The 22,476-nt window shown below is 41.3% G+C and overlaps 1 protein-coding gene across 2 annotated transcripts; it reads left to right on the top strand.

Annotated features, from left to right (window-relative positions):
* The first annotated feature begins 5,110 nt into the window (after positions 1-5,110).
* LOC120303674 (olfactory receptor 6X1-like) lies at positions 5,111-8,896 on the top strand. 2 transcript variants are annotated; one of them, XM_039333353.1, is made up of 2 exons: positions 5,111-5,168; positions 7,289-8,896. In XM_039333353.1, the coding sequence occupies exon 2, from the start codon at positions 7,678-7,680 to the stop codon at positions 8,620-8,622; it is 945 nt and encodes a 314-aa protein (XP_039189287.1). In that variant the 5' UTR covers positions 5,111-5,168; positions 7,289-7,677; the 3' UTR covers positions 8,623-8,896. The 2 variants fall into 2 exon arrangements, with proteins under 2 accessions (XP_039189287.1, XP_039189285.1); XM_039333351.1 differs by lacking the exon at positions 5,111-5,168 and adding an exon at positions 5,886-6,253.
* Positions 8,897-22,476: the final 13,580 nt, after the last annotated feature.

Here is a 22,476-nt window from a genome sequence, read left to right as displayed (position 1 = left end):
TGGTGGGGGAATGGAAGGATTTATACTCCTTGCAAACAGATGGTCATTTGCCTTCTTTTATGGAGTCATTGAGGCCATCTGGAGGTTTATCTGTGTCATCAGGGTCATCTGAGTAGTGCAAATGGCTGTGGAGTCTTCTTGGAACTGCTGAAAGGACTGTGATATAGACTGGAGATAGATGATGTCAGATCCCTCCCCCTCTGTTGAGAGAGGGCTGTTCAGTTTTGACCTAGATGGCCTCTTTGACCCCTCTTTCAAACTAGCGATCCTTTCTGTTCAAAATGTGGACTTTGCTCTCTGCGAAATAGTGGCCATCGTCTTTCAAATGCAGATGGATTACTGAATCTTGTCCTGATGGGTTTGTTCTCCTATATTGTGCTGTGTGTTTATGAAGTGGTTGTTTTGTTTCCCCAATGTACAGTTCTGGATAGGGCTCTCTGCATTGTACTGCATATATCACATTGCTCAGTTTGTGTCTGGGTGTTTTATCCTTGGGGTGGACAAGCTTCTGCCTTAGTGTATTCCTTAGTTTGAAGTGTGCACATACAGTATGTTATGTTGGCTGAAGATCCACCTGAGCTTTTCTGATATACCTGCAAATATGGAATGACAACATTGCAATATTTGGGCGTACACAAATTTCTCAATGAGATGTTTGTTTGTTTTTTAAAGAATACTGCATTCTAACCGCTGCGCCATCACGGCTCATATTGAATGATTGAATTGAACAGATTGATTGAATTGAATAATTCAATCAGTCAATACTGAATAATTCACCCTACTTTCTCAAATCTTCTATACAAATGGTCCTTTCAGGTCCCATCATGGCATATATAACATGAACAATCCGTAACATTTTCTCTCTGGTGGAATCTATGGTGTAGAATAAATATGTTCAGGCTGACCACATTTTAGGAAAGAGTTCAAAACAGATGTGGTTAAAGTTTTAGAGTCTTATTTTGTCCCCTCTTTGATTATGTGATTTTTAAGGTGTGTGTGTGTGTTTGTGTAAAAAATTTTTTGGATAAACCAGTCTGATTGAAGCATCTTGGTTTTTGTAACTGCTAAACCACAGTTTTACTATTATGATCACGTTTGCCTTGCAGCCCCAGCCTAGAAGCGTTAAGCAGGCTCAAGTCACTACTGCGATACACAACAAATTCAAATTTCTTTTTGTTGACAAAGAGTTAAAGAATTAAATGGGAGACTAGAATAGCTATTTCGAGCTTTTTAGCTCTCATCAGCTAGCCATACCCTTATCCTCCAGGGCAACTGTCCGACCGCTTGGGGTCACCAGGCAGAACGAAATCGAGCTAAGAAGCCAGATCTCCGGCTTCTTCCACCATTTCGTCAAACTCCAAACCAGACGTTGTTAATATATTTTTTTAATTGCTACCTTTTGGCATCACTTTGCAAGGATAAGCCCATGCATATTGTCCCTTGTGATCCTGAAGTGAGGATGGCCCTAAGGAATGTTTAACTATAACTCTCTAAAGTTCTACACCATCCAGAGTCACTTTCTTTGAGATGGATGGCCATATATACAGGTAGACCTTAACCTACGGCCACAATTGAGCACAAAATTTCTGTTGCTAAGTGAAACATTTGTTAAGGGAATTTTGCCCCATTTTCACAACCTTTCTTGTCACAGTTGCTAAGTGAATCATTGCAGTTGTTAAGTTAGTCATATGGTTATTAAGTGAATCTGGCTTCCCCAATTGACTTTGCTTGTCAGAAGGCTGCAAAATGGGATCACATGACCCTGAGACACTGCAATTGTCATAAATATGAGTCAGTTGCCAAGTGTGAATTTTCATCACACATGGTATAGGGTTTTCCTCACCCATGGTGTCAACTTGAAAATGAGCATGGCTGCAGCCACTTTCCCTACTCATTTTCAATTGACACATAGCAGGGAGGGAGGGGGGTTTACCAGGTGCTTCTCTAGACTACACAGATTTTCTTCCATGGGAACCAAGGTCATTGGCTGCTCCTGGGACTGCAGGCTGTGCATTTTGTGAAAAGCCTGCCCAAGAAGATGTATTGAAGAATGTAGTAGCTTGCATAGCTTTAGAGGTGGGATTTCTTAACTTTGTATTGGGGATTGTTATGTGTCCATTTAGACCTGGTTTCATTTTTGATGTGCCGATACTTATTATCAATAAATATGTTCTTTGAGGAGCTTGCAAGCCTTGGAGTTCTGCTTTATTTGTTTCTGTCTGTCAGAACCATGATACATGGTATAAGATTTTCTTCACACATGGTAAAGGGCCGTGGTGGTGAACCTATGGCATGTGTGCCACAGGTGGCATGTAGAGCACTCTCTGTGGGCACGTGCGCTGTCACCCCAGTCCTAGGCCTTCATCTGGGTTTTATAAAATCGTTTCACTTTAGGCCTCTGCCACCGTGTTAAAAAAAAAAAAAAAAGCTTCAATCAATCAATTTCAGCTTCTAGATCTCCCAAAGTTTGAATTGATTGATTGAACTTTTTAGTCCCACCCAGTCTGCCATTAACACCATAGCCATGCCCACCCAATGAACCATGCCCATCTGGTACCCGATGATACATAAGTGGGTTTTAGGTTGCAGTTTGGGCACTCGATCTTGTAAAGGTTCGCCATCACTGGTATAGGGTTTCCTGCCTGAGCAGGGGTTGGACTAGATGACCTCTAAGGTCCCTTACAAATTATTATTATCATCATCATCATCATTATCATTTTTACATGAGCATGGGGATGCTGCAACAGTCATAAGTGTGAAAAACGGTTGTAAGTCACTTTTTTCAGTGCCATTGTAACTTTGAAGTCACTAAATGAACCATTGTCAGTCAATAACTACCTGTATTTGATAAAATAAATATGCTTTTGGGAGACAATATGGAAATGGCCATAGGTTTCTTATGGCCATTAGTTCTGGCCACTTCCTATAATTTCCACTGAGAAATTATAGCCAAATTTGTCTCCTTCAAACTTTTCCTATCCACATTTTTCTTCCAACTGCTTGATAATAACCAGAGGGAGTTATCTCTAAGTGGGAAAATTCCCAAGAGAGTTTCCATTACTCTGAGAGCTCTTAAACAAAAGTGAGTTATCATATTGTAATTAATCTTAGGAGATTTTGATAATGGAATCTTTCTTTTAAGAAATGGATGACACATTAATAGTTGGATCACTCTGAAATTTCCAGGAAAAATATTCTACATCAAATCAATAAAGATTTATTGAATTCTGTAAATGAAGACAAAATTGTCAAGAATGACATATAGAACAGTATATTACAAAAGAGATATTGATATTTATTATATTAATCAAGTTTGAAATCATATTAATTTTAATGATAAACACAAACTGTGAGCAGCTATTGTAAAAATGTCATTGTTTTGTACACACAAGTAGATACAACAGAAAAGTATTGGTTTGATGTGGCAGCTTATGTGATTTTCATAAATTAGGATAATGTCTTACTGAAGGTTGTACTTCTGATACAATGGTTCATTAAGTGAGACCAAAGCAGTGTTCTTGAAATAAAAGTTGCAGTTTATGGGTTATCTTGCAAAGTATAGCCACCGAGAGTTACAATATCAACATGAAGAGCCAAGGTGGACCAGAATGCAATATTGCAGGCGAATTCTGCCCAATGCCAGTAGTTCAATCCTGATGGGCTCAAGGTTGACTCAACCATCGATCCTTTCGAGGTTGGTAAAATGAGGACCCAGATTGCTGGGGATAATATGCGATTCTGTAAACCACTTAGTGAATGCTGTAAAGCACTATAGAGCGGTATCTAAATCTAAGTGCTATTGTTATTGGTATTAGAGAGATGGATAGCATAAAAAAATCAATCAATCAATCAATCAATCAATGTTCTCAAGATATTTCTTGTATTTCTTTTCCTTAAAAGTTCAGGTGTTTGAGGGGAGGGACTTACTTGCCTTAAATAACACAATTTCTTTCCACTTGACTACAATGATATGATTTTATGGATGGACCATATCAGTGGTCTCATCTAGATTCCCCTTCCATCTAATTTGATGTACAAGCAAAAAAAATGCAATGAATTACATGTAGTTATTGTTCAGTGACCGTCTGAAGTTACAATGGCACTGAAAAAAATGACTTATGACCCTTGCAGCATCACCATAGCTACTGTATGTGATGAAAATTCAGTTGCTTGGTAACCGGCATGTATTAATGTCGGTTGCTGTGTCCCAGGGTCATGTGATAACCTTTTGCAAATGTCAGACAAGGAAAGTCAACGGGGAAGCCAAATTCACTTAATAACCATGTTACTAACTTAGCAATTGCAGTGATTCACTTAGCTGTGGCAAGAAAGGTTGTAACTCAACTGTCTTGTTGTAAATGTTGTAAAATGGGGCAAAACTCAACTGCCTTGCTTAGTAGTAGAAATGTCATGGTGTTGATTTAACAGCTAACCAGCTTATGTACTGTACGATTTAAGATGTAATGATGGGGATGACTCAGCAGGGTCTGTGTCTCTTTAAGAGCCTTTGTATAAAGGGAAGATTCCACCCATGTGTTCTCTTCTTTCCGTTTCCTGCTTTAACTGTGGTTTGCTGGATCCTGCTATATTAGTACATGTATATATATTGTTCCTGGTGTATGATATTGTAGATATTGTAAGATAAACCACCATTTAATATAGACCACTGTTTACTGTGTTTATTCCTGTGTTATCTCATGCAATAAGACTGCACATTCTAACAGGAAATTTTGGGCTCAACTTTGGCCGTATGTCAAGGACTACTTGACAATGAAACAGTCCCCAGTTTCATTTCAATGTACAAGAATATTTCTGAGCCTTCTTGAAAATCTCAGTAAGTCCCACTTGAATTTTTTGATGGGCTAGACAGAGTTATCTCCAAAAAGAAAGTCCTTCTAATTAATCTGCCTTCCCAATGATCAATCCCTTTTTTTCAGCTTGGCTAGTTCAGATGACTCATTTCCATTATTTCAAAGTTGTTCTTTGAAGACACCCATAGAGAAACACCTAATTGGCCTAATGGAAACTATTACATCAGTTACAATATCCCTGAGGACCTATTAAGGAAATAAAATTTTCTCATTATCCTTTCTTATGGAACAGAGTTATATGTAGAATCTCTTTCTGTTAAAATTATCTTCAGAACATGTTTGATGACAGCCAGAAGGGTAAGAAAAGAGATTCTACAGTTTTCTTGTTGAATATATTGTTGTATCATGACTGCAGATCATCTTCCTACTGAGATTAAGCATATCACTCAAATATGTAAAACTTTGATGTATGAAAATTGGCAAGGCTGCACCTAATTTAAAATCTCAGGTTCAAGACCAGTGAAGTGGATACAACATGGAAATTGCTCTGGATCTAAGGTGTAACATTGAAAGAGGTCAGAAAAAAAAGGGACATTGAATTGTTTTGCTAAATCCCACCATGAACATCTTTCTACAAAGATCTAGCCAGGGAGGAACAGGAGTTTCATAAGTGCCCTGATTCTAGCAATTGTCAGTATGATGATCCAAGAGATGGAGATACAGAGAGAGAGAAGGAAAATCCCACCTACTCCATCGTTTTAGGATTCTATGATTTGGAATTGGCTGGCTTATTTCATTGATATAGCATTATAGATAAAGAGATCTATGACCATCCTTTTTCAAGAATTCCTTATAAATCTCTCTGGAGATTCTCAGTCATCCAGGTCATGGCTGCCCCAAAAGTGCTTTCTTTCAAAAGGAAACTGGACTTCCTTGTTTAGTTTGAAAACATTTCACTTCTCATTCAAGAAGCTTTGTCAGAACTGAAGAAGTGAGGAAAAAAAATAACTCCTCTTTGGAAACTGAAAAATAGATTACTATCTGCAACCTGCTAAAGATTTGAACAGTTCATAACATAGGAATTCTTTGGCTTTGGGGCTGTTTCAATCAAGGAGGTCTTTACCTGGAATCTCATGAGATCATGGAGGGTGACAGCAAGATCCCAGAGAAAGAAACAGCTGCTTTGAGTTGAGGGAAGGAAGTACAACATCCGAAGTCTCAAAGATGAAATGAACCATATTTTGATTATTTTTTAATGTTACCACTGCATAATTCTATCAATTTTTCTCCTCTGATGCTCAAATCATTTTCTCCAATCTCCTCCCACCCTTCTTTTCTTCTCTGTTTTCCCCCCTAAAAAAGTAAGATGAGACTGGGATATGAACTTAAAGAAGCTATGTTTAAAAGCAAAGCTGATTGAAGCTAAGATTAATTGCCCCAAGGTAAGTCAAGGTTCACAATGCCCAAATCGTGGTTCCAGGCAGTTCAAATCACCCTCCTGACAGTCAAATAATAATAACAGAAATCACTAACAAGAGAATCTGCTTCAATTTAGAGTTGGCTCTTCGTTTATATACAAATATATACCACTTTTTACGTATACAAGTTATGAACATGGACACTGGACAATTTTATTTGTATTTATTTGATCTGATTGGCACACCCAAAGGTTTATAGTAGGTTCAAAGAATAAGACTGGTGTTGATAAAAGTTTCTCTAATTATTCAGATAAAATTAATATATCGCTATTTTGATGGCTATTCTTTTTTAGTCTTCCTTTTGCTTTTTTAACAATCATAATCTGAGCATGTAAAGATGCTTCTCTTATGAGATTTTAGGTATCAGTCCTGTATGTCAAAATATTATGTGATGCATCCCATATTAACTACCCTCCTTTATTTATCTATGGAGATTCTCAGTAATCCAAGCCATGGTTGTCTCAAGGATGCTTTTTCAAAAGGCCATTGGACTTTCTTTGTTTTTTCTTGAAAACATTTTGCTTCTCATCCAAGAAGCTTCATCAGTTGTGACTGAATGGTGGGGAAGATGGAAAGATTAATTCTGACAGGAAGAACTAATCCTTCCATCCCTTCTCTCCCCCAATGATCATCTAGCCCAGTGGTTCTCAACCTTTCTAATGCTGCGACCCCATAATACAGTTCCCCATATTGTGGTGACCCCCAACTACTTATACATCACCGGGTGCCAGGGGCGTGGCCAAAGAAAAGGGGGGAAAAATGGCGGACAGCCTTGTTTGGCGACCCCCATGAAATGGTCGTTCGACCCCAAATGGGGTCCCGACCCTCAGGTTGAGAACCACTGATCTAGCCAGAACTGAAGAAGCTTCTTGGATGAGAAGCAAAATGTCTTCAAGGAAAAATAAAGACAGTCCAGTTGCCTTTTGAAAAAGCACTTTTGAGACCTCCTTTACTTAGTAAGATATTTTTCTCCTTAAATGTGTTCTTCTTTTATTTCAGGAAGAAAGAATATGGCCAGTGTAACTTCTGAAATATCAGTCCAAACACTGAAATATAATGTTCTGCACCTGAATTTGACTTTTCACATACTTCCTTGTGTAATGTATTACAAATGATGAAATGAAATACCTTTTTCACTTAAATGTGTAGATGTTATAACAATACTAGTTAATTTTCCAGACAGACAAATTTAGAGAAATAGAACATTTCAGAAGTTTTAAATGCCCTGTGCTTCTTTCCTACACCCTTCTTTTCTGCTTTGAGTTTTTTCTTCATTTGATTCCATTTCTTAACCTTATTTATATATATATAATGCACACGGTAGCAATAATTTTTGAAATGCTATATGTCATCTCAGCTACCACTGAGAAATCATTGACAATTCTGAAATGATGGAGTCTAGGAATATGTCTAGAGTGAGTGAATTTATCCTATTAGGAATTCCCTTTCTGTATGATCTTCACCGAGTCTTCTTCGTGGTGGGTCTATTCATGTACCTTGTAACCATCCTTGGGAATGGCTTCATCCTTATCATTGTAGCAATTGAGCCAAGACTTCAGACACCAATGTACATCTTCCTAAGCAACCTTGCTTTCCTGGAGATCTGCTATACCTCCACTGTGGTACCCAAATTGCTACAGACGTTTATAGAAGCCAAAACCACCATTTGCTTCCATTGCTGTCTGGCTCAAGGATTTTTTCACTTCTGTTTTGGTACCACAGAGCTCTTCATCCTCACAGCTATGTCTTTTGATCGCTATCTGGCCATCTGCAAGCCGCTTCAATATCCCATCATTATGTCCAAGCACATGTGCTTTCAAATGTCTTTGGCCACCTGGTATGCTGCCTTTGGGATTATCTTTTTTCATTATTTTATTATTTGGACATTGCCATTCTGTGGGTCCAATATTGTTGACCATTTCTTCTGTGATATTGGTCCTCTGTTGAGCCTTGTGTGTGCTGATATTCATCTCATTGAGTCCCTCAGAATATTGACTAGCTTTGTCGTTGTGATTATGACCTTATTTCTCATGATTCTGTCCTACATTTTTATCATTGCCACCGTCCTACGCATTCCCTCCTCTGTAGGGCGGAAGAAGGCCTTCTCCACCTGCACCTCTCACCTGTTGGTAGTGTCCATCTTATATGGAGCTCTTGTCTTCATGTACGTGAGGCCCAACGTCCAGTCCTCATACCGCTTGACAAGGACTGTGGCGATTCTGAACACCACTCTTACCCCAATGCTGAATCCTTTCATATACACAATTAGGAATGCCGAAGTCAAAAAAGCTGTCCAGAATGTAATCCATAAAAGGAAAGGGACCTTACATTGAGACAATGAATGGAGAAATAGTTCCAGCACTGTCTTATGCAACAGGAATGAGATGAACTTTAGAGAATTGCGGCATTGGTGGCATTTTGAGTGTGGCAATCAGAATTCAATCGGCAGTTTCAGACTTAAAAACACCATTTGACTTTATAGTTTACAATACAGGTGGTTCTTGACTTACAATTACAATTGACCCCAAAATTGTGAGACATTTGTTAAGTGAGTTTTGCCCCATTTAACAACCTTTCTTGCCACAGATGGTAAGTGAATTACTGCAGTTGTTAAATTAGTAACATGGTTCTTAACCGAATCTGGCTTTCTCATTGACTTTGCTTGTCAGAAAGTTGCAAAAAGGGGATCACGTGACTCTGGGACACTGCAACTGTCATAAATATCAGTCAATGGTTAAGCCTCTCAATTTTGATCATGTGACCATGGGTGTTAAATATTCCGTTCACTTGCGAATGATGAATAAACATGGCAAAGTTCAACAGTTCTTTATTCTCTTAAAGCGACACCCGAACAACCGGAAACAGCCATGCAGGCCTCTTTATGTGTCCAGAGACCCAGACAATGACAAACAAAGTAACAGAGCGTTTTCGCGCTTTGCGCATGCGCACAAGGCCGGCACCACTCAGTCTGGTCCCAGGCACCTTTTGGAATGCCCAGAACCAATGCAACGTCCCGAGCCTGCTTTTGCAGGATCAGGACACAACACCCCTCCCCCCTAGATGGAACATATCTGTACACACACATGTACATCATACATTGGGAGAGTTATATAGTTTCATCAATCAAATGCAAGGAATATGGAATACTCGAGGTTCCCTTAGGCAAACCCCTTCAACTTTGTTAAGCAATAAATGTATCCGAAATCAAAAAAATAATACAAAATAGTCTACCCGTTATTCAGGGCCCTCATTCACAGAACCCTTCGAACTTGACAGCAACTTCACAAATTCTGTAAGATGTTTGGGTGGGCACCTGGCCTACTGCGACCTCCTAGGGCCAGGAGAGATTGCCTGGCCCCTCTGCTCGCCCACCAGGCAAGGCAGGCCGGGGTGTTGCTGCCTTAAATTCCCAGGTGACCCTGGTAAGGGTGCTTGGCCTACCTGCTCGCCTACCAGGCTAGGCAGGCCAGGACTTTGCTGCCCCAAATACCCCGTTGACCCGCCCATCTGCTAGCTGGCTGGACCCTCTAAGTCCAAGCCAGCATACCTTGGAGGGGTGGAAGTCCCCAGGTCCACAATGGACCCTTCTTGGGAACACTCTCCCTCGAACCCAAGGCCAGCAGATGGAGAGTGCTGGGTAGCAGAAGTGCCCAGTACTCTGTGGCCCCCAAACATGTGCCCAAGGTGCCAGAATCAGGAGTCGCCTCCATGGCAACCCCCTTTGCTGTTGACCTCCTTCTGGGAGCAATTGCGGAATTTGGAAAGCACCCCTGCTGGAATTCTTTTTCTCTTGCTGCTTGTGATTTGTGTGGATACCCCTGGTCAGTCTCCCTCTCTGGAGCACTATCTGACATATGTGAATACTGTGGATACCCCCGGTGTGACTCCCTGTCTGGAGTAATTATGGATGTGTGGGATGACCCCCTATCTGGTGAATTCCTGTTAGGAGCACTTGCAGAACCTTGGGATGAATCCCAAATAGCCTCAGTAGCAGCTAGTGATGGCCTGTTAGGCCTGTGAAACTGAACCTCAGAATGCATGTTATGGTCCTCCTCCCCTCCCAGAGCAGAGCCAGGAGCAGAAGGGTGAGAGTCCAGTCTCCAACGCAGTTGGTCTATGTGTCTGCGAAGAACACGGCCATCTCCCAAGGCAACTTCATATGGCAACGTCCCAGAGACCTTGCAGACCACAGCTGTGACCCAGAGATGACCAGGCCCATAGTTCCGTGCCCAGACCATATCACCCACTTGGAGTCTCCTAGGTGCTTGCGGTTGTGAAACCTGTGAAGCCACCCAGTCAGGGTGCAACCTGTCCAGGTTAGTGATGAGGCGGCGACCCCAGCGGAGTTCAGCAGGGCTCTTCCCTGTAGCAGTGCATGGTATGGTGCGGTATGCAAGAAGGAAATCTGCTAACCTATGATGCCAGTTACCGTAAATCAGTTTCTTGAGGGCATCTTTGGTGGTGCGCATCATTCTCTTTGCCCGTCCATTGTAGGATGGGTGGAAAGGAGCCAATGTTGCATGCCAGATCAGATTGGCCTGAAGAAAAGCCTGGAACTCAGAAGAGGTAAATTGAGGGCCATTATCTGAAACCAGAACATCTGGAAGGCCATGTGATGCAAAAATTCCTCTCAACACCTGGATGGTCCTGGCAGTAGTAGTGGAGGAAACAGGAACAACCTCTAGCCATTTGGAATGGCTATCAACAACAACCAGGAAAAATTGCCCCTGAAAGAGCCCAGTGTAATCTATATGCACCATAGACCATGGGGTTTGAGTTTCCTCCCACCTATGTAATGGTGCCTGAGGCACTTCAGGCCGAGACTGTTGGCACACTTGGCACCCATGCACCTGGGCCTCAATAGCTTTATCAAGCCCAGGCCACCAAAGATGGCTGTGCACAAGTGCTTTCATCCTGACAATACCAGGATGTCCCTTATGCAGAGAGATCAAGATTCTAGACCTCAATGAGGCTGGGATCACTACCCTGCTATTCCATAACAGGCAACCCTTGAAAGTGGAAAACTCATGCTTCTTGTGACAGAAGCTTTGGAACTCAATATCTGGGCACTTGTCAGGCCATCCTGACAACACCCATGTCAGCACGCGTGTAAGCATGTGATCAGTGGCAGTTTCTGCAGCTACATCCCTAGCATTGAAGGGAGACTCAGGTAATTCCTGAATGGACAGAATATTAATGGCTGGAGCTGGTTCTGGCTCTAATTGGTTCAAAGGTAATCTGCTTAAGCCATCTGCATGACCCATTTCTTTTCCTGGTTTGTGGACTAATGTATAGCTAACAGGAAAATGGACCACCTCAGCATACGAGGAGAAATGATATGTGGGGTCTGTTTGTTAGTGGTAAACAACCCCAGCAGAGGCTTATGGTCAGTATAGACCATGAAATGGTGGCCATATAAGAAATCATGAAATTTCTTAATGCCAGCCACTATAGCCAAGGCTTCTCTGTCAAATTGAGCGTAATTCCGCTCTGCAGAAGACAGAGTCCTTGAGTAATAGGCCACAGGGACCTGTGTCCCATCAGCCTTCAGATGGCTGAGTACAGCTCCAACCTCATAAGGAGATGCATTGCATGTGATGCAAACAGGCAGTTGCTCATTGAAATGCGCCAAAATAGCATTAGAAGTGAGCAAGGCTTTAACCTCATTGAAACTCTTTTCATGGACTTTAGTCCACTGCCAAGAAGCCTGCTTGTCTAAGAGCCTAAATAATGGCTCTGCTACTGCACCTTTATGTGGGAGAAATGCATGGTAAAAATTTAATAGCCCCAAGAAGGCTTGCAGCTCACTCTTAGACTTAGGGCTTGGGGCCTGCTGGATAGCTTGCAATTTAGTTTCAGCAGAGTGAATGCCTTGAGCATCTATCCTGAATCCTAAGAATTCAGTAGAACTGACTCCTATCTTACCTTTATCCTTCTTTAGTTTAAAGCCTGCTTTTTGAAAATGAAGCAAGACAGCCCTTAATCTCTCTGCTAAATTTTGAGATGATTCCCCAGTAATGAGGACATCATCAAAGTAGGGACAGACCCCAGGAATACCTTGAAGTATGCTTTCCATGACACTTTGGAATATGCCAGGGGCTACATTTACCCCAAATTTCAGTCTCTTGACCCTGAGGGCCTCTCTGTGAGTTATAATAGTCTAGGCCTCAGCAGCTGCCTCATCAACAGATAGCTGTTGATAGGCCTGTGCCAGGCCAAGCTTCGCAAAAATGTGCCCCCCCTTGAGGGAGGCCAGAATGTGACGTACCACAGGCACTGGATAAGTGTGCTGTTGCAGCGCCTTATTCAGTGTGCACTTGTAGTCTGCACATAAACGTATGTCCCCATTAGCCTTTAGAGGCGTTACTATGGGGGTTTCCCATGGACTAGAATTTACAGTTCTAAAATGCCCTGCTGGAGCAATTTGTCCAGCTCAGCATCAATCTTGCCTTTGAGGGCAAAAGGTACCTCCTAGGCTTAACCCTGATGGGCGTGATGGTTGGGTCTAACCATAGTGAAATTGGGGGCCCCTTGTAGGATCCTAGCTCTGAACTAAACACATCTGCAAACTCCTTGCAGACTTATGCAAGGCTCAATGTTTGCAAATGGTGCAGCCCAGTTATTTATTTATTTATTTATTTATTTATTTATTTATTTATTTATTTATGAGACTTATATACCGCTTTAAGTGCAAGCACTCTCTAAGCGGTGTACACCAGTAAGCAATGCATATATATATATTTATATTGCCCCCAACAATCTGGGTCCTCATTTTACCTACCCCGGAAGGATGGAAGGCTGAGTCAACCTTGAGCCAGTGAGATTTCAATCGAGTCCAATAAGATTCGTACGTTCACCCCCAACAACCACTACATCTAGGGGACCTTCAAAATCCTTATGCTGTACTCTAAGGGTGGCCTCCCCCTTAACACACACCATAGAATTCTGAAAATCTGTAAATATTAGATTGGATGGCTGGAATTTTACTCGAAGGCCACTGCAGCTGCATATCCTTTTGAATGTGTTAATAGAAATAATGGAGAGAGTGGACCCAGTGTCCAACTCCATTGATAAGGGAACCCCTTGCAACCTTAAATTGATGGAAAGCTTCTTCTTAAGGGGCTTATGTGTCCCTGTCCTTAAAATACTCCTGCGTGGTGTTGGCTAGGGACCCTGGTACCTTTCAGACACAATTCTTCATGAGGTTGGACCTTCTGGTGACCCAAACAGACAAATGTGATGTGGCCTTGCCTGCCACACACTCTGCATATGGTGGAGTGGAACCTGCAGTCAGCTTGCTTGTGGCGTCCTCCACACCCAAAGCATTGAAGAGATGCTGGGGCCTTGTCCAGATGTTCCTTCTGCCTCCTTCCAGCTGGCTGGTGAAGTCTATCCACCTCTTCTTCAGGATCCGCTTCAGATCCTTCTCTAGTATCCTCTTGATGGACAGTAGCTGTCTCTGGAGGGCTCTTGGTGGGCCGTAGGGTCTTCACAGCCCCACCTGCTGCTTCCTCAACAGTTACCTCTCATAGCACATCTTGGAAAGAGACATCTTCTTTTGCAAAAATCTTCTGCTGTAAATCTCTGTTCCTTAAAGCACATACGAAGCGATCTCGCAGCCTCTGTTCCAGATCCTTGAACTCACATGGTCTGGCTGCTTGCCTTAAGGCCGCAATAAAATCCGTAGCAGACTCACCCGGCCTCTGGTCTCTCTGCTCGAACGTGTGCCTCCAAGCAATAACAGACAACTTTGGCTGGAAGTGTTCCTTTAACATTTTCTTCAAATCAGTACACGTTACTGACTCCAGAGGTGCAGGGGCCACCAGATTCTCTGCAATTTCAAAAGCTTCCTGTCCACAGACACACAAAATAGTTGCAGCCTTCAAGCCATCCTCTCTAATTTGATTTACTCTGAAGTAATTTCTCCACCCTTCCATCTCTCTGGGTGTGAGACATCAAAATCAGACAAACGACCAATCTTTGCCATACTACTTTTACTACCTTCACCACTCTCTCCTCTGCAAACTTCTGTTTAGGGAAAGGGTCCTTTAGCCGAGCTCACCCTCCAGAGATGCTATACTGGCAGGCTGGGACGCTGATTCAGACACCCTCTTCCCTCTTCAGGACTTCCTGGGTAAGTCCTTAAAACTTTCTCTTTAGTTTGCAAAGGATCCCACCTTTGTCGCCAGTGTTAAATACTCCATTTGCTTGCAAATGATGAATAAACATGGCAAAGTTCAACAGTTCTTTATTCTCTTAAAGCGACACCCGAACAACCAGCAAAAGGCACGCATGCCTCTTTATGTGTCCAGAGACCCGGACAATGACAAACAAAGTAACAGAGCGTTTTCACACCTTGCGCATGTGCACAAGGCTGGCACCACTCAGTCTGGTCCTGGGAAGCTTTTGGAATGCCCGGGACCAATGCAACATCCCAAGCCTGTTTTGCAGGCTCAGGACACAACAATGGGGATGCTACAATGGTCGTAGGTGTGAAAAATGGTTGTCAGTTTTTCAGTGCCATTGTAACTTCAAGTGATCACTAAAGAGATGTTTATGCTCAAGATTTGTAAATCCTAAACATGTTAACAGCATTTGTTGTGATTCTTTTGTGTACAATACAATCCATAGTAAGAAATTAACTTTTTTAATAAAGGAAAGTAGGGTTTTTTTCCTCTGTATTTCTTGGAATTTATATACTAGCTTTCTCCTTGAGTGGCCAGAAAATTAGCAAAGCTCAAAACAAACTGTATTGTGGCTTTGACATGCTTGTCTTTTAACTAGTCATTAGTCCATAAAAAGGAAGGCACTTCAAAGTGGGAAACATAAATGGTGTGACAGTTTTTCTATGCAGTGATTTGCAGAATAAAAGGATGATGGTAGAACCAAAGTTCCCAAAAGTTGTAACTGAAATGTAATTTTGGATTTAATTTATCCTTTTCTTACTTTTTAAATAATAAAAAATGAGCATCAATATCACTAAATGAATAATTTTAAGGACTACCTGTAAGTATTTTTTAAAAAAGAAACAATGCATATAATAGCAGTTTCACCAGATATTTCAAGATTGACTCTGCCCACAATATGGAGAGGGAATGTCACTTTTTGATGTCCTCACCATGAACATCTACACACACAAAGCACAGTGTGCAGTTTGTGTTTCTCTCAGTTGCATGCAATTGACTATTCCTTGATTCCAGTTAAAAGTCAGGATTTCCACCACATTACTTAAAAATCCACCTATAGTTTACTGCTAAATCAGAAGAGTGAATTTGAACCTTCGTTCATCTGTCTATCTATCTATCTATCTATCTATCTATCTATCTATCTATCTATCTATCTATCTATTCATTCAAGCAATTTCTATAGCCACCCAACTCAACCAAGTGATTCTGGGCGGCTGAGAGATGTCATTATATTCTTGGTTTTCTTATATACACTTGAAGACTTACCCATCATTCTGTTCTCATTCATTCATTCATTCATTCATTCATTGCATTTTTAAACTGCCCTTCTCCCTCATAGGAGATGTTAGGTAAACATCATTCAAAGAATAAAATAGAGAGAAGAAAATAATTTAAAACACGGAGAAATATGTACATCATATATACTATCTGTCAAGATTGAATCGCTATGGGGCCTGTCAGCTTCTGTTGCTAATCAACTTGTCAGAGAAAAGGGGGAGGGGTAGAAAATGAAGGGAGCAAATGTAATTCCAAGAAGCCATTCAAAGATCGTGGGAGCCTGCACCACGCCAAGGTCACTGCTGCAGGTGCTCGATGGAGAAGTGAATTGTTCCCTTAACAAAAAGGAGTATTACTATTGGACAATGTGAACATCCGGTGGGTGGGGACATGGGAATCTATTGTTTAACTAAGTAAGCTTTTGCACAGGAAAATTCAGAGCTGGTCTTGCTTCTTTAGTTCCAAGATGGTGTATTCAATAAAGTTTTACTCTTTGGGACTCAATTGCCTTAAAGGAAATATTTTGTTTTGCTAGTCAAATTATTGACACTATCCTTGTTAGTCATCCTGGCTTTTATGATGTCCATACAAGACCTTAGACCTTGCTTTTTGTTCTTTATAGACTTTTCACTGCTTTCTTCCTAGAGATCTCAATGGTTCCACCCAACCACTTCATTCTCAGTTTTTCCTTATTCTCAACACATTCACTCTGTCTTCATACATTTCTTTGCAATTCAATCATCATTTAGTCTTTCAGTAAAGACCAAATAATCTCAATATAATTAATTTGTGCCTATGCCTCATTTTTCAGTCAGACCATTTTTATTTAATTTCCCATTCATTCTTGATACAAACTCTTAAAAAATGGATCAATCTCACTCCTCCACTGGACACCAGTGTATTTGAAGTTCTTTATAAAATTATCATTTCTTGAAGGAAAGTTTTACATCACTTTCAGTATCCCTGAGGGCCTGTTAAGAAATCACATAAGGGGGGGAAATCCTTTCAGCTATATAAGTTATATGTAAGGCTTTTCTTTGTTAATATGGTTTCCAGAATATATTCTGTGGTGGCTAAGAAGGTAAGAACAGAGATTATTTATTTGATTTGGACTGTAATCCTGGTTAAAGACTGTGCCCTTATCAATATCTGTAAAACTGATGTTTGCGAGGGAAAAAAATCAAATTTCTCTTTGCTCAAAGGAGAAAATATTTACATGTAGAAGCTATGATGATAGATAACCAAATAGATAACTAGCAAGAGAGACTGTGTGTGTGTGTGTGTGTGTGTGAGAGAGAGAGAGAGAGAGAGAGAGAAATAGAGATAGACAGGCAGACAGACAGATGAGCCATGATATATATATATATATATATATATATATATATATATATATATATATTCATAAAGAAACAAAGCTTACAGCCCAGCGACCTACTAGTGAGCTTCGATGTCATATCCCTCTTCACCCAAGTGCCTATCAAAGAAGCCTTGACAGCTATTCAAAACAAATATAACCCCCCCAAACACATCTTAGATCTGACCAACCACTGCCTATCCAACACATACTTCATCTATAATGGACAAAAATACAAACAAACAGAAGGAGCACCCATGGGATCACCCCTCTCACCTGTCATTGCCAACCTCTACATGGAACACTTTGAAACCCAAGCTCTAGAAAAATCGGATCACAAACCCAAACTCTGGCTCAGATACGTAGACGACACCTTCATAATCTGGCCACATGGGAAAAAAAAACTGGACAACTTCCTCACACACCTCAACAGCCTACACCCCAAAATACAGTTCACCATGGAAACAGAAGCTAACAACCACTTCCCTTCCTGGATGTCTTAGTCTACAAGAAATCCAATGGCTCCCTAGGACACACCATCTACCAGAAGAAAACACACACAAACCGCTATCTGCACGCTCTCTCACACCACCACCCAGCACAGATCAACTCTGTCGCCAAGACACTCATCTCCAGAACAAAACGCTTAGCTGACGAACAACACCTAAAACCCGAACTACACACTCTCACCAATGTACTAACATCCAATGGATTCCATAGAAATAAGATTACAAACCTAATCCAAAAAGAAACCCCCCCCAAAATCCAAGACACAGAACAAGAAAAACGAGCAAGCCCCTCTCCCATACTAAAAGGCACCACAGACAGAATAAGTAAGATCCTTCATAAACACAACATCAAAACAGCATTCTGCACAACAGAAAAATATCCACCATCCTTAGAAACCCCAAAGATAAAATTGAATTAGAAAATCAAGGAGTATACGAAATCCCATGCACCACTTGTCCCACCACATACATCGGACAAACCAACAGAAGAATAAGTGCACGCATTGAAGAACATAAGAACTCAGTCAAAAAAGAGGAACCAACATCTTCCCTGGTCCACACCTTAAAGCCACAGGACATGAAATTGACTTTAAAAATACCAGAACTATTGCCAAAAGTGAACATTTTAATAACAGAATAATCAGAGAAGCCATCGAGATAGAAAAACGCCCACACAGCATGAACAAGCGAGATGATACCTCCCGCCTACCAGCATTTGGAACCTGCCTTATTGACCAAACGACTCCTAAGCCCAAAATCTTAACCCCTCTGCAACTCAGACTAACCTGAGCACAACCAAACAGAACACTCCCCCAGCCTACAGCCAAGCCCCTAACATTCAGAACATCACCTCCACCCAATCAGAACACAGCCAAGCTCCCACCCAATCAGTTCATACCCCCACTGGCAGTTAAAAGGAATAAACAGCTAAGACCACACATTGCTGCTCAAAGCAAGAAGCTAAAAAGATGACGAATGTGACTTCGTCAAAACGTCGCCAAGACACTTCCAATTTTACGCGGGAGAAAACCCGAACAACCAAAGACCTATATACAAATACCCGCGAAAACCTCAGAAAACAAATATCGAACCTCTACGGGGAGGAAATCCACCATCTGACCAGGACCTATTAAAAACTTGAAGTCCAAAGAGCTTCCATTTTATGTGACCTCGCATTCCTACGTAACTGCCGAGATCAAAATCTAATCCCCACATGTTTCCAACTGAAATTCCACTCCAACTCTGCAGCCACCAAACGGATCCTGAAAAGAACAGAATTGGCCCTACTCAGAAATGAACTTCACACAAAAAGATTCCTCCTAGACCGCATTAACAAAGATCTCCTCACACTCCACCTCAAACTCAGCACAAGATCCACCCCGCCCCTTGTGACCAATCCAACAACTCGCCGTCTGGAAGCCGAAACACGAACACCCTCAAGACAGATACACACACCAACAAACTCCGAAACTACAGAACGCCAGCACAAACCCCCCTCCTCACAGCACACATAAAACAAACAGGCTAACCTCTCAGATAGGATCCTCACCAAAGCCGAAACCAATGTCCTTTCCAAAGGATTCAACTTTGCAGTCGCTCCCAAACACATCCCCACTTAAACCATTATATGTGAAGTTGAAACCAGCCTGACCAAAATCAACCCCGATGACGCTAACAAAATCAGACTCAAAATCACCAACATCCTCTGCACCAGCAAGCCACCCAAAAGCAACTTACCCAAAGAGGAACAGACAGCACTACGTAACCTGAAAGAAGACACCAGCATAATAATCCTACCAGCAGACAAGGGCAACGCCACGGTTGTTATGAACACATCTGACTACCAAACCAAATTAACCAACCTACTCCAAGACTCCACATACAAACCCCTAAATACAGATCCCACCACCTACCTGGAAAAAACCACCAGAACCAAGATAAAAGCCTCCCCCATTAGCGAAGAGATCCAGCAAAGAATCATTCCCAGAGCGAAATCATCCAGATGCCCTAAACTCTATGGTCTCCCCAAGATACACAAAGAAGGAACCCCACTCAGACCTATAGTCAGCTCCATATGCTCACCTCTACAAAACCTAGCCAAATTTCTCGCCAAACAACTACAGCCCTATGCAGAATCCATCACCTCACACGTAAAAAACTCATTCCAGTTTATAGAGATCATAAAGAAACAAAACTTACAGCCCAGCGACCTACTAGTGAGCTTCGATGTCATATCCCTCTTCACCCAAGTGCCTATCAAAGAAGCCTTGACAGCTATTCAAAACAAATATAACCCCCCAAACACATCTTAGATCTGACCAACCACTGCCTATCCAACACATCCTTCATCTATAATGGACAAAAATACAAACAAACAGAAGGAGCACCCATGGGATCACCCCTCTCACCTGTCATTGCCAACCTCTACATGGAACACTTTGAAACCCAAGCTCTAGAAAAATCTGATCACCAACCCAAACTCTGGCTCAGATACGTAGACGACACCTTCATAATCTGGCCACATGGGAAAGAAAAACTGGACAACTTCCTCACACACCTCAACAGCCTACACCCCAAAATCCAGTTCACCATGGAAACAGAAGCTAACAACCAACTTCCCTTCCTGGATGTCTTAGTTTACAAGAAATCCAATGGCTCCCTAGGACACACCATCTACCAGAAGAACACACACACAAACCGCTATCTGCACGCTCTCTCACACCACCACCCAGCACAGATCAACTCTGTAGCCAAGACACTCATCTCCAGAACAAAACGCTTAGCTGACGAACAACACCTAAAACCCGAACTACACACTCTCACCAATGTACTACCATCCAATGGATTCCATAGAAATAAGATTACAAACCTAATCCAAAAAGAAACCCCCACCAAAATCCAAGACAAAGAACAAGAAAACGGCAAAGCCCTCCTCCCATACATAAAAGGCACCACAGACAGAATCAGTAAGATCCTTCATAAACCCAACATCAAAACAGCATTCTGCACAAACAGAAAAATATCCACCATCCTTAGAAACCCCAAAGATAAAATTGAATTAGAAAATCAAGGAGTATAAGAAATCCCATGCACCACTTGTCCCAACACATACATCGGACAAACCAACAGAAGAATAAGTGCACGCATTGAAAGAAACATAAGAACCTCAGTCAAAAAAGAGGAACCAACATCTTCCCCTGTCAACACCTTAAAGCCACAGGAACGAATTGACTTTAAAAACCAGAACCATTGCCAAAAGTGAACATTTTTATAACAAATATCAGAGAAGCCATCGAGATAGAAAAACGCCCCACACCAGCATGAACAAGCGAGATATGATACCCTCCCGCCTACCATCCATTTGGAAACCTGCCCTTATTGACAAACGACTCCCTAACCCCAAAATCTTAAACCCCTCTGCAACTCAGACTAACCTGAGCACAACCAAACAGAACACTCCCCCAGCCAATCAGAGCACAGCCAAGCCCCTAACCATTCAGAACACACCTCCACCCAATCAGAACACAGCCAAGCTCCCATCCCATCAGTTCATACCCTCACTGGCAGTTAAAAGGAAGAAACAGCTAAAACCACACATTGCTGCTCAAAGCAAGAAGCTAAAAACACCAGCCTGAAGATGACGAATGTGACTTCGTCGAAACGTTGCCAAGACACTTCCAAGTTTACGCGGGAGAAAACCCGAACAACCAAAGACCTATATATATATATATATATATATATATATATATATATATATATATATATATATATATATATTGTGTAAATGTAGGTGATGGTGTTGAAATGATAGCCATAAATCAAATGACATTTTGGGACCCCAGATTACATACAGCCTTGAAAAGCATGTCAGGATTCAAACTCCTGTCATGGATATATTGATACTATAAAATAAAATTCCTGTGAATGCAATGCTAAGAGTTTTTTTTTTTCTGTTGTATTAATCAGTTTGAATTGGGTAGGTGGGAAGGTTTCTCGGAATCCATTCAAGATGTAGTCTGGACCATTGATGATCCAGCAGCCTTGAATTTTGCATCCTTCACTTCTAAGAAAAGCAGCTTATCTCCCAAAGGTTAATTCTTCCTACGAGATAAGAGATATGAACTTAAGAAGTGAAAGGTAGCAACCTTCTCCCATAATTGTGCATGAAACTTCTTTCTACTCATGCAGTAGAAGAAAAGTTACTTCCTGGTCAAGTGATGATTTCACAAAAGCTGTTCTTGTGAAGGTAATTAAAATGATCACAACCTCATTTGTAAACTGAGAAGAGCATCTTAAAAGGCAGGAAAAACATTTTGCATTTCTCTTTTGAAGTTCAGCAGGTATTTGAGCCCTTGGAAGATAATAGAAAGGAATCAGGGAAGATCATCCAATTATTTATCTGATTTATATTCTATTTTTCGTTCAGAAACTCAAACCTTCATGCATTTTTCCATATATCCCTCCCTCCGTTTTTTTCCCCACCACAACAAATATTTCCCTGTTATGAAGTATGTAAATAGTAACATCTTTACATAAACTTAAATCATTTAAGAAGAGATTGGACAACCATTTGTCTGAAATGGTATAGGGTTTCCTGCCTGACCAGGAGATTGGACTGGAAGACCTACAAGATTCCTTCCAACTCTGTTATTCTATTTATTCTATTCTATCTTCCATTTCCAGCTGAAGCATGAACCAAAATAAAAGAGTCAGTCTTCTATCATGCATTGTTTGCAGCTGTTAAATATTATTTTGAAAAATGAAAAATGCCGAATCAGGAGTGATCTTTCTCCTTCTGAGCTTAAGTATATAAGGATAACAATTGTGTGAGTCCGCTTTTTATACCTTATTTTAAAAGAT

Source organism: Crotalus tigris, unplaced genomic scaffold (genome assembly GCF_016545835.1).
Source record: "Crotalus tigris isolate CLP2741 ecotype Arizona unplaced genomic scaffold, ASM1654583v1 scf7180000024473.799607, whole genome shotgun sequence".
NCBI classification, from domain to species: domain Eukaryota; kingdom Metazoa; phylum Chordata; class Lepidosauria; order Squamata; family Viperidae; genus Crotalus; species Crotalus tigris.
The sequence above is the reverse complement of the archived record's forward strand: the minus strand, read 5'-3'. Positions and strand labels throughout refer to the sequence as shown.

Bases quoted from the DNA above. Each gene is read 5' to 3' on its own strand.
- LOC120303674 (XM_039333353.1), top strand. From the start codon at position 7,678: ATGATGGAGTCTAGGAATATGTCTAGAGTGAGTGAATTTATCCTATTA.